The sequence below is a fragment of the Myodes glareolus genome, chromosome 1 (genome assembly GCF_982192425.1).
Source record: "Myodes glareolus chromosome 1, mMyoGla1.1, whole genome shotgun sequence".
NCBI lineage: Eukaryota > Metazoa > Chordata > Mammalia > Rodentia > Cricetidae > Myodes > Myodes glareolus.
In genome coordinates this window covers 57,244,477-57,256,779 of record NC_142026.1, presented here as the reverse complement: position 1 = coordinate 57,256,779, position 12,303 = coordinate 57,244,477, and the positions used below count along the sequence as shown (strand labels likewise).

General features: G+C 50.2%; 1 protein-coding gene across 1 annotated transcript in view; it reads right to left on the bottom strand.

Annotated features, from left to right (window-relative positions):
- The window catches only part of Ryr1 (ryanodine receptor 1), a 121,311-nt gene that overhangs the window by 102,308 nt on the left and 6,700 nt on the right, over nt 1-12,303 (bottom strand). Inside the window, exons 3-13 of the mRNA XM_087907114.1 lie at nt 11,509-11,613; nt 10,292-10,366; nt 10,134-10,212; nt 9,745-9,857; nt 9,353-9,446; nt 6,762-6,855; nt 6,055-6,129; nt 5,509-5,665; nt 5,177-5,341; nt 4,221-4,342; nt 3,656-3,851 (exon numbers count right to left, since the gene is read on the bottom strand). Coding sequence (XP_087763240.1) covers nt 3,656-3,851; nt 4,221-4,342; nt 5,177-5,341; nt 5,509-5,665; nt 6,055-6,129; nt 6,762-6,855; nt 9,353-9,446; nt 9,745-9,857; nt 10,134-10,212; nt 10,292-10,366; nt 11,509-11,613 — 1,275 coding nt within the window. The remainder of the gene's footprint in view (nt 1-3,655; nt 3,852-4,220; nt 4,343-5,176; nt 5,342-5,508; nt 5,666-6,054; nt 6,130-6,761; nt 6,856-9,352; nt 9,447-9,744; nt 9,858-10,133; nt 10,213-10,291; nt 10,367-11,508; nt 11,614-12,303) is intronic.

The following is a 12,303-nucleotide window of genomic DNA, read 5'->3' as shown; positions in this document are numbered from 1 at the left end:
CTGAGTATTTTACTCGTGTGTGTGTGTGTGTCTGTGTGTATCTGTGTGTGTATCTGTGTGTCTCTGTGTGTGTCTGTGTGTGTGTATGTAGATGAGCATGCATATGTATGCATCTGTGTGTGTTCATGGAGGCCAAAGAATTACTTCCACCTCCTTTGAGACAGGGTTTCTCATTTGCCTGAAGGTCACCAATTAGGCTACACTGTACACTGGCTGGCTATCAAGCCTTGGGATCTGCCTGTCTCTGCCTCCTCAGGGCTGGGACTACATGGACCTGCCACTATGCCTGGCATTTTTATCAGGTGGGTTCTGAGAACCTAACTCAGTTTCTCATGCGCTTTAACTGTCTGAGCTCCCTCTTCAGTCCTTTGGTGAATTCTAACACACATGTCTGAGCTCCCTCTTCAGTCCTTTGGTGAATTCTAACACACATGCAGAAAAGTAAATAAAGCGTAGACAATTAATTCTCATTACTCACAGCAGTGGTCTGTAAAATCATATGAACAATGACTTATCAACTACTGAATCATCACTCATGGCAAGAATGCAGGGGAGGCATGGGAATGTCTGGATAGATGTAGTTTTGTTTATTTATTTGAAATGGCCTCATCCTGTAGTTCAGGCTGTCCCGGAACTGGTGACAATCCTCGTATGTCAGCCTCCCCAGTGCTGGTGTCATAGGCGTGAGCCTCCACACCTCACTCATTATAATCTTTTTGAAACAGGATCTTTTTGTGTAAACCAGGTTGGACTTGGTACTTACTATATAGGGTAGGCTGGATTTGAACTAGTGGCAATTCCTCTATCTCTGCCTCCCAAATCCTGGTGAATCGCCACCCCTGCCTTAAAGTGTTTATTTTAGGGGCTGGAGAGATGAGCCAATGGTTGTGAGAACTGGTTGTTCTTCCAAAAGACCCAGGTTCAATTCCCAGGACCCACATGGGTGCTCACACCTGTCTGTAACTCCAGCTCCTGGGTTTCTGGCACAGACACACATGCAGGCAAAATACCAATAAACACAAAATAAATTAAATTTTTTGATTTTCAAAATACGGAGTCATGAGCCCAGCAGTGGTGGTGCATGCCTTTAATCCCAGCACTTGGGAGACAGAGGCCAGCGCATCTCTGTGAGTTTGAGGTCAGCCTGATCTACAAAGTGGGCTATGTCTTGAACAACCAAACTCTCCCCACCTCCCTGCCCCCCCAAAAAAAGATGGAGTCATAGCTGGAAACGTAGCTCAGTTGGTAATATTAGGTTGAATCAGTCAGTAATATTAGCTTAGCGTGAATGTGGTTGGTCCCCAGCACCATATAAGGTAAACATGGTACACATTTGTCTAGCAACTGGGATGTGGGAGCAGAAGGAACAGGGCATCCTGTGGTCAGTCAAGGACGAGAGGGAGAGAAAGAGTATATTTACTATGTGGCCTAGGCTAGCTCCAAACTCCTGGGCTCAAATGACTTTCTTTACCTTCCCACATAGTGGAAACAGTGAACAAGAGCTGTTGTGCTCAGCCTCTGAAAACAATTTTTCATCAATGAGTTAGTGCATAACCTTGCTTTAGTCATGTTTCTAGAAAAAGAAACATATTCGTGATATAGTGTTTTATTGAGAAATATTAAATTCAGAGCTGATAGCATCATATTAACACCTGTACGAAACTTATCTTTCTTGTACTTAAAAATTACAAATAGAGCCAGGTGGTGGTGGCTCACACCTTTAATCCCAGCACTTGGGAGGCATAGGCACAGATCAACAGAGAAACTCTGTATTGAGGGAAGAAAAAAGAAAGAGTTCCAGATGGTGCCTGAAAGTCATTTATTTTGTTTGCATTTTGAGACTCTGTGTGTGTGTGTGTGTGTGTGTGTTTGTGTGCAGGTGTGCATTTTTGCTCCTGTGGAGACTAGAGGTCAACTTCAAGAGTTTTTTGTTTTTGTTTTCAGTTTTTTGTTTGTTTTGTTTGTTTGTTTTTTTCCAGACAGAGTTTTTCTGTGTGGCCCTGGCTGTCCTGGAACTCACTCTGTAGACCAGTCTAGCATCGAACTCAGAGATTATCTTGCCTCTACCTCCTGAGGTGTGCATCATCATCACCTGGCAACTTTTGGGGTCTCCTATGATGACTTGTCATTTTGGTTTTTTGTTTTGTTTTAAGGATAGGGTCATATTACATAGGTCTGGCTGGCCTGAAACTTGCTATGTAGACCAGGCTGTGATGTAGGATGCCCTTCTGTATATGTTTTGCTTTTATTAGCTAATGAATAAAGCTGTTTGGGCCAATGGCTTAACAGAATAAAGCCTGGCGGGAAATCTATATCTATATCTATCTATCTATCTATCTATCTATCTATCTATATATATATATATACACATACAGAGAGAGAGAGAGAGAGAGAGAGAGAGAGAGAGAGTAGGCAGAGTCAGGGATATGCCATGTAGTTGCCAAAGGAGAAAGATGCCTGACCGCCAGAACATTACCAGAACCTTACTGGTAAGCCACAGCCTCGTGGCAATGCACAGATTAATAGAAGTAAGTTAATTTAAGATGTAAGAGTTAGTTAATAAGAAGCCTGAGCTAATAGGTCAAACAGTGTTGCAATTAATATAGTTTCTGTGTGAATATTCGGGTCTGGGCAGCCGGAAACGAATGAGCAGCCTCCATTTACAAGGCTGGCCTTGAATTTACAGAGATTTTCCTGCTTCTGCCTTCCTAGTACTGGAATTAAACGTGTTTATCATCACACTCAGCTGTCCTGCTTTTTTAAAGATTTACTTTATCATTTGTAAATCTATGCACTGTGAGGGTGTGAGGCATCAGATCCCTCTGGAGCTGGAGTTAAGGTGTTTTTGAGTCACCGGCTATGGGTTCTGGACACTGAACTTGGGTCCAGATAGAGCAGCACCTGCTCTTAAACACTGAGCCATTGCTCCAGCCCCCACCTTATTTTTTGAGGCAGGGTCTCTCACTGAACCCACCTCTCTGTATTGAACTCTAAGCGCCCTGCATACACTGTACTAATCCCACACTGGTGGTAGTTTTGCTATTGTTACTGTGATTCTCCTTCTTCCTCAAGGGGGAGGTGGGGCCAGGCTATGCCTGAGAATAGACACGTTCCCCACGACTGAAAAGGAAGCAGAGTGCTGACCTCAGTCCAGGCTTCTCAGCTTCTCCCATTCTGGCAGAGCTGAGCACCCCACACCTCTTCCCTTGTTGTTCTAAGAGATGACAAGTCCCTCACTCCAATAATCTCCTCCCAGTTGTATCAAAATCACACTGTACCCCTGATCCTACACCCTACTCTGGTTCTGCCCTCTCACCCAGGTCTGGATCCTACAGATGCAAAAGCAGGAAACTCCATCTGTGGAGCCTCTGACTCAACCACAGCTCAGATAATCTAAACTAGACCCTCAATTTCACATAGCCCCGCCTCCTGCCCCTTCATTCCCGCCCTTCCTCAAAGCTCCGCCCATCAACAACGCCCCCTCCTTGAGGTCCAACTCATCACTATCCTACAACCCCCGCCCTCTCTCGAACTCCTCCCTAGACCCCGCCCCTTTTTAAATCCCAGGCACTGAGAATCATAGGTCTCCTCCCTCCCCCCCCCCCCCCGCGCCAAACCCCGCCCCTCGGGCCCCGCCCTCCACTCCTGACTTCACCTCTTCCTGGAAGAGGCTCTGTCTGTTGCGTAGGCTGCGGAGCTTGGTCTGCTTCTCTTCATGCTGTAGCTCCTCCGAAGGCGGCTCGAAGTAGCCGATGAGGTCCTGTAGGCTCAGTATGACGCCCTCGATGGGCAGTGCTGACCCAGCCGGTGGCCCCGAGCCCCGTGGCTTCCCACTGAAGCTATCAAGACCTCTGTGGAAACCACAGTGCTCAGGCAGGGTTGGAAGCACCACCCCATCCTACGCCGGACTCCCCCAAGCTTCGGTTTTATGGAGGACAGAGAAACAGAAGAAAGGACTTGGCCCAAGGTCACACAGAACCTATGACGTTGCTGGGACTGGCATGGGCTCCTGCGCAATATGCACAAGGGATCATGGAAGTAATCAGGCCCGGAGAGAGCCAGTCAAGAGTCTCAGTGTGAAAGTTAGAATATAAGGTCAAAGGTCATGGGTGTTCAGGTCAGATGTGCGGAGGTCTCTAAAGAGACTTCTGAAGAGGGATTGTGACATTTCTCAGTGCATACGTGTGTGCGGGGAGCTAGGAGGCGGTGGGCAGGCTTACTTTATGAACTGGTTGTACAGGCCTGCCGTGCTGTATATCATTCGGGCAGCCTGGGACTCCTCCTGCTGGCATCGGGTCAGTGACAGTGCATCATCCATGTGACCTTCCTGGTGCAGCATGGCCTGGATGTGCACATGCAGAGGTCAGGAAAGGTTGCCTCCTGATCAAGGGTGCTGCGGATGGAACCTAGGGCTTCATGCACGCTAAGCAAGCCCTGTGGCAACTGAGCTACAGCCCCACCCTTTCCTTTTGGGTCTTTTGAAACAGAGTTTCGCTATGTGGTCCAAGCCAACCTCAGACTCAAACTCACAGTCCCCCCCTCAGTCTCTTGAGCACTAGGGTAACTGGTGTGACCCATCAGGCCCAGCCAATAGTTTAGGAATATTGTTTTCAGCCCGTTATCATTTGGAAGATTTTTATGGGTGGCGGATGTGTGTGTGCACACGTGTGGTAGTAAAGACAACCTGAAGGAGGCAGCTCCCTCCTTCCACCATGGGGCTCTAGGTGTCAAAGTGAAGGCCTCAGGCCTGGCAGCAAACACCTTTTACTCACTGAGCCACCTTGCTGGCCCTTAGTTTGTGTGGATGGTTTCCTAGTTTTCAATTTCTGTGTGTCTTCATCTCTGCTCTTCTCTCTCTCTTTCTACACACACACTCAGGCACGGACCCACACATACCATACACACACACGCAAGCACACACACCATACACACACACCACACATACACATACACCACACACATACACCACACACACACGCACGCACACCATACACATACACCACATATACCACATACACACACACACACGCATGCACACACCACACACACACACACACACAGAGACGCATGCACACACACATCGCGTCTATCTCATTCTCAGGCTCCCAAATGTGGAATAATGAACACCAGCCCTGCCCAGCCCCTGCTCACACACCCACTCCTCCCAGGAGCCCACCTTCTTCTTGAGCACTCCAAGCCTCAGGGCCTTGGGGTCTGGAGCAGCGTAGGTGAGCCACAGGCCTGAGGCCACATGCTGCACAAAGCAGAGCGACTCTCCATACTTGATCTCAGGGGGCCCCATGCCCTCCACATCTCTCTTGGGGGCCACATCCAGCTTCTCCTGCAGGAACAAGGAACAGACATCAGCCTCCTCTGCTGTGGGGGACCCCAAGCAAGAGCCTACAGCCAGGAGGCTAGAGTGAGACCCAGGGTTGCAGGTGAGGAAGGGCTCCTCACCCCCTACACATACACACGTGCAAGGATGTGCACACACACACACACACCAACCTTGGAGATTCGGAAGCAAAAGGAAGTGGCCTTGGTGTGGGCCTTGCTGGCATCAACCACCACAAGGCCTTGGTCCTCAGTGAGCGCAAGGTACCGTCCTGTTGTCACGTGCCTGATTCGAAGTGGCTGGCCCCAGCGAAGGTGGCTTCCACTCCAGCTGTGGAAGGCGACAGTGGGGAGAATCAGGAGACCCCTCCCTAGTAGTGAGAATCAGGGGACTCCTCCATAGTAGCCATTAACATCATAGTCTTGGTTTCAAACTCCTTGATCATCTCTCTTCCAGGGTTCCCAAGATCTTTTCTGGGGCCCCTCAATCTTTCTTAGAACTCTCTCCTCCCTGCTCAGCGGCTCCAGTCCTCTGGTAGGTTCCTGAACCTTCCTCAGAGCTCCCTAGCGGTCTCCAGGGCCTGGCTCCTCAAGCTTTCAATATGCAAACTTTCACCAAGAGTCCCCATCTCTCCCTCAGGAACCTCCCACCTTCCCCAAGACCCTTTCCCCCCTCCCGGGCCGCAAGGAGCCCCCCCCCCATCCTCTCCCCCACTGCACCTGATTCTCAGTGGCTCCAGCCTCCAAAGGGAGCGGGCGTGAGTGCACACAGGCCCTCCCTCGTAGTACACAAGTCTAAGGTTAGAAGAGAGGATAAGGTCAGGAAGGCAGGCTCCAGTCCCCAGCCCTGTGGCTAATAGCCCATCTGGGGAAGGCTTGGCCCCTGGTCTGTGGGACTACAGCAAGTGGTAGTCTTTAGGAGGGGGCCCAAGGGAAAGAAGCTAGGTCACTGGAATATTAGAATCTAGGCCTTTCCACTTTCCTTAGTGTGCCCTCAAATACCATAAGGTGAAACCAGCCTCTGCCACATACTGTCACCGTGATATACTGTGCCACCAAGGACCGAAAGTATCAGGGCCAAGGAATCATAGACTGCTACCATGAGCCAAAAGAATCTTTCACTTAAGTTGATTTTCTCAGGTGTTTGTTTTGGGGTTTTCTTTTGTGTGTGTGGGAGGGGGGTGAGACAGGGTTTCTCTGTAGCTTTGGAGCCTGTTCTGGCACTCGCTCTGTAGACCAGGCTGGTCTCGAACTCACAGAGATTGGTCTGCCTCTGCCTGGGATTAAAGGCATGTGCCACCACAGCCTGGCCTGTCTCAGGTATTTCATTATAGCAACAGAAAGCTAAAAAGCCCAGAATGCCCAACCAATCTTTTCTTCCCACCCATACCCCTGGACGCTATGGTCTCCTTGTCCCAAGCCCAGACCTGCGCTGATCATCACTGTCCGAAGGGGAAATGGTCAGACATTCATCCATGTGTCCATGAAAGAGGCGGAGGACATGGCCTCCAGTCACAAAACCTGAGGAAGATCAAAGAAGGGTGGTTGCTGTGAGGCAGGGCTCGCAGAAATATTTGGAAGTCAGTGTGGAGTCTAGGGTTCCTTTATCTTCCCTGTGGAAGGTGAAGCTGGGCTAGAGAGCAGTGCTGATAGTCTGTGGTTTAGCCCATGTTTAAGATCTAAAAAGTGGAGATGTGAGATTTGGGATCAGAGGTCAGAGGCCAACCCGTAAGGATCTGTATATGCTGGGGTAAGGTCAGGAGACTTAGAGTCATGACTTAAGGGTTTGTATTTGGCCTTTTGAGACTGAGGTCAGATTGTGTGGTAAGGGGTCCAGTGCTCCCTGTTCTTGGGCTTCGCGTTCCTAGGCAGAAGTTAGGGTTAGAAGGTGCGATGTTTGGCTCTGAGGCTAGAGTTGGCAGTAAGGACCTCAATTCTGAGTATTGGTTTGGGGGATTTTGGGCTGACATATGAGGTCAGGGTTTGGGGTTACGATCTGAGTTTGAGACCCTGAGCTTGGGAGTATGAATCTGGAATGAGCTGAACTTTGCAGTAAGATAACGAAGGTGCTGGAGAGATGGCTCCACAGTTGAGGGCACTAGCCGCCATTGCAGAAAACCTGCATCCTGTTCCGAGCGCCCACACAGCAGCTCAGAACTGTATCTGTGCAAACTCAGTTTCAGGGGATCCAACACGCTCTTCTGGCCTCTGCAGGCACCAGGCACACACGAGGTGCACAGACACAAATGTATGCAAGACACCCATACACATAAAATAAAAAGAAAATCTTTTTTAAGAGTTTTGTTGTTGATGATGTTTTTTTGTTTTGTTTTGTTTTGTTTAAGTTGGTGGGCCTGGGTTTCAGGACTTGGGTCTCAGTGGTTTAAATCTCAGCTTGGTTCTTTGGTTAAAGGGCCCTGAAGTTGGAGTCAAAACTTAGGGCTGTTCTCTGTCATCTTACTATAGGATCTGAGACTGAAGTTGTCAGGCTTTCAGGCTTGTTTTATTTTTCTTCATTTGTTTTGGGAGAGTTTGCATGCAAGGTTTTGTGGGGATTCCCCTCCTTTGTTTAGTTGGTGTTCTGTGTGCAAATGTGTCCATGTTTATGTGTGTGCACTTCTGTCTACAAGGGCTCATGCACATGTGTGCGCATGTGTGTGGAGGCCAGAAGTCAGCACTGGGTGTCTTTGTCGGTCACTCTCCACTTTATTGGGGGGAGGGCAGGAGTCTCATGGAACCGGAGCTCACTGACCCAGCTCAACTGGCTCTCTAGGAAACCCCATGGGTCCTCTGGTCCTCCCAGCACTGGGATTACATAGTGTGACCCTGAACCTGACTTTAACAAAGGGGATGGAGACGGGACGTAGGGACATACGCCCTACTTTACCAGCTGAGCTCTCTCCCAGCCCTAGGGCTTTGTTGTTTGTCTGTTTGTTGTTTGTTATGTGTACTGGTGTTTTGCCTGCATGAAATTTCTTGCATCACTGGTGGGCCCAGTGTCCTGAGAGATCAGAAGATGGTGTTGGAGCCCCTGGAACTGGAGTTACAGATGGTTGTGAGCCACCATGTGGGAGCTGGGAATCAAATCCAGGTCATCTGGGAAGAATAGCCAGTGTCACTCCGACCCCGTTTTCTGTTTTGTTTGTCTGTCTGTCTGTTTGTTTGTTTGTGTGAATGCTGTGAGCTTGAATTTTGGGTTTTGAGAGTGAAATTAAAATCTGAGTGTGTGGAGCTAGGAAGGTAATTTAGCAGGTAATGACACCAGACACCAACACAGGCCTCCTGAGTTCAATCTTCAAGACTTAAATAGCAAAGACTGACTCCAATAAGCTATCTTCTGACCTTTACACATGTGGGCATGCCTACACACACACATTTCAGTTAAAATTGTTTTGAGAGTCCAAAGCTGGTAGCCTAAACTCTGAGGTCTGAGCAGGGGTCCTGGCATAGGATCTGAGGTTTAGATTCCAGGGCTTATATCTGGTCTGTGCTTATATCTCAAAACTGAAGTCTGAGGATTAAGCTCCCAGGTTGATCTACACCGGTGGGTCTCAACCTTTGTGGTTCATGACCCCTTGAAAATAACCTTTTCACAGGGGTCACATATCAGATACTTACATTACGATTCATAACAGAGCAAAATTACAGTTACAAAGTAGTAACAAAAATAATTCTATGGTTGGTGGTCACCACAGCACGAGCATCTGTATTAAAGGGTCGCAGCACTGGGAAGGCCGAGAACCACCATAAACTGTGAGTTCTTCATGTAGGAATCTCACCTTGAGGACTGAGCTTGGTATGGAAGCTTCTGGATCTGAGTTTGGGGGTGGTAGTGAATTGGGGGCCTAGGGACCTGAACTTTGGGGTTCTGGCTTTGGGGTCAGTAAGAAATATGCTGTGGAAGCCACAACTGGGAGATCTGAAGTGTGAGATGCCAAGACTCAGTCTGAGCATGTCTGAGGAAGCACCATTGAGGATCTCTTTGGATGGCCTCATCTCAGAGGCCTGAGGTCCTCACCTTCTTCACAGCCAGAGCAGATGGGGTTCATGTTCCACAGAGTCTGCATGAAGGAGGCGTCAACCTGGAGTTCCCCGCTTGCGGTCGACAGATGCTGGGGTCAGAGACAGGGAAATGAACAAGAGTAGAGACTCAGTGGGAAACAATCAAAGGGAGGCTCCAGGAAACATACAGAATGGAGGTAGAAGGCCAGAGGTCACAGATCAGACAAATGAGAGCAAGTTAGGGAATGGGGTGTGGGGATGCGACTGGAAATCAGAAATAGGGGATGTCAGAAAGTCAGGAGTTGTGAGAGCCAGAGACCCACTGGGGAAGCCAACGTTGAGAGGTGGGGCACATCCCACGCATCCCTACAGGAGCAGGAGGACCATCAGGGAGATGGGATTACTCACCAAGTATCGCTCAGAGGAGACACTGACAAGGATGAGGTCATCCCCAACACGAACCTTCTCTCCTTCAGACCTCTGCTTGGAGGCAGGGTGCATCGTCCACCAACAGGCCTCTCCTATGAGTGGGTTGACCATCAGGACAATGGTTTCCCACAATGCTCTTCCCCATGGTACTCACAGTTGACTCTGGAGTCTATAAATCCCTAACTGCACCACCAACTCCCTACCTCGTCTCCTGTCTGGAATGTGTCCATCCATATGTCCAAACCCTCTGTGCCCAGGCCCCTGTCCCTAGCTCCAGTGCAGACTTATGCACACCTATAGAGCTCTGCAGACTTTCAGTTCCCTGGTTTGCGACACCCATCATGCTCCCTGCCCGCAGCCCCCGGCACCTGTTGCATCTTCTTGTAGTCCCACGTCGAAGGCCAACTTGTCAGTAATGGATCGGGAGGTAGTCAGGCAACTCAGGTACTAGGGTGGGAGAGTGAGGTCAGCCTCCTGGCAGGCCTGAACCCTCTCCTTCGCCTGCACCTATGGTTAATGCACTCACCATACGGCTGTGTGCGTGCCGGAGCAGGATGGCATGGCCATACAGGAGTGTCCTGTGTCCCCCGCCCTGGGATGACTACAGGGAAAGAGATGATACAGAATAAGCAGAGACTCCCAGATTTCCACAGCTTCCAAAATATATGGTTTATTCACAGGTAGATATATGAACCCCATGAAATGCTATGTCCAGGCAGGAAAACCTCAGTTCAAATCCCCAACAAATGGTCTGCATCCATTTTCCCATCTGTAGAAGCAGGGACTGTCTCTGAGAAGTCTAGACATGGTGTGTTTTTACAAGTCCCCAAGGCCCAGAAGCTTGTGATCATAGCACTTCGAAAAGAGAGGCAAGAGGATTGGGTATTCAAAGTCATCCTCAGCTACTTAGAGAGTTTGAGGCCAGCCTGGGATACATGAGGTTCTATAAAACAAAAACTACAAAACCCACTCTGCCATCCTGCCTCGTTTCTCTTATAAACTAGGTCCTGACACCACCCAAAGAGTATGAATTCATCTTCCAGGTGACTAAGGACACTCAAGAGAGTCCCAGTACCCAACTACTCTAGCCTGTCATAAAAGAGCTGTCCTATTTGCACCAGGACAATCCTAGCTATTGCCTGTCACATGACTGTCAACCATTGGGATAAAGTGACTCTCTCCTGCTGCCACACACTCCCATGCACGAGGAGACTTGGCCCTTTCGGGGAAGGAGGTGCATCCAATTCCTTGATGGCATCATGCCTCCATCATGGCTCTCCCATGCCCATGCTCTGAGGGAGCCATGTCATGGGGACACAAGGTCCTATGGCAGACCCACACTTGGGATGGAGGGAGGTGAAGGAAGAGGTCCCATGCAGCGAGGGGCAGGATGGGGAGGAGGATAGAAAAGATGAGAAAGGAACAGGCCAGGGAACAGGGGCTCAGAAGCCTCTTGCTCCCTCCTTCCTTCCTGCCTGGCTTGTTCTGGGCTCCACAGCCCCTGACATCTGGGGTGGAGGAAAATCCTCCAGCCCCTGTGTTCAGGATGTGGGCCTGAGCAGCAGGCCTGGGGTCAGGAGTGAGAGGAGAGACATGACACCTAAGGCCAGACCTACCCACTTATCCAAATTGAGGGCCTGTGGGGGCAGGGCAGAGAGAGGAAGAAGAGCACATGGTGAACGACCCCCAGGTCCCTCACCCATCCTTGTCCCTGTCCCCTGCTCCTTGGGGGCAGAGCCTTACCTCCACACCAGCCTCCACAGTATTGGCCAGCATCTCCTGCAGGGCGCGCACTGACAGGGACTGTTCCAGGATGAAGCAGCAAATGGCCAGATCAGGGGGTACATTCTGAGGGGGTGAACAGACATCACTGGGGCCATTAGACTTCCGTGCACCAGTCCCACTATGCCTTGTCTGCCCCTTCGTCTGAACATTCTCACTTCTAGACCCCCACAAGGGGCGCCAGCGAGGCATCAGACACATCACAGGAAACACCTTTCAGCCTCCTCCTTCAAATTCCTCCAACTCAGCCAGCTCCACAGAAACTTCCAGATGGCCTCTGTCACTTGGCTGTTCTGTGCCCCCTGGTCTCACGATGCCCTCTGACTGAAACTCATCACCCTGACCCTGCCCCCCCCCCCCGCAGGCAGGAAGCTCCTGCTGTGCCTTCCCTGAGATCACCCCCAGTCTCTCCAGTCCTAAAAGAACACTCCTTCCGGCATCATCCCTGCCTTTCCAGTCATACCACAGGAGAGAGACACACAGTGTCCCCTCAGATTCCAGAACTCCCTGCCCGTAGGGTGCCTGTTGACCTCCTCCACCACCAGAGGCCAACTCCTCTCAGTTCGCAGGCCCTCCTCCTTGCAGGTCCCTTCCTCTCTCATACCCTGAGTACACCTCACCCTGAGACCTCAGGCTTCTCTGGCCTCTTGGCCTCCACGCCCTCCTGACAACCCTTCCTAAACTTCTCCTGGATGCTGGGCCTTCTGCCTTTCAAATTTTAGCTTCCCTCCATGCCTCGAGCCCTCTGACTGATCC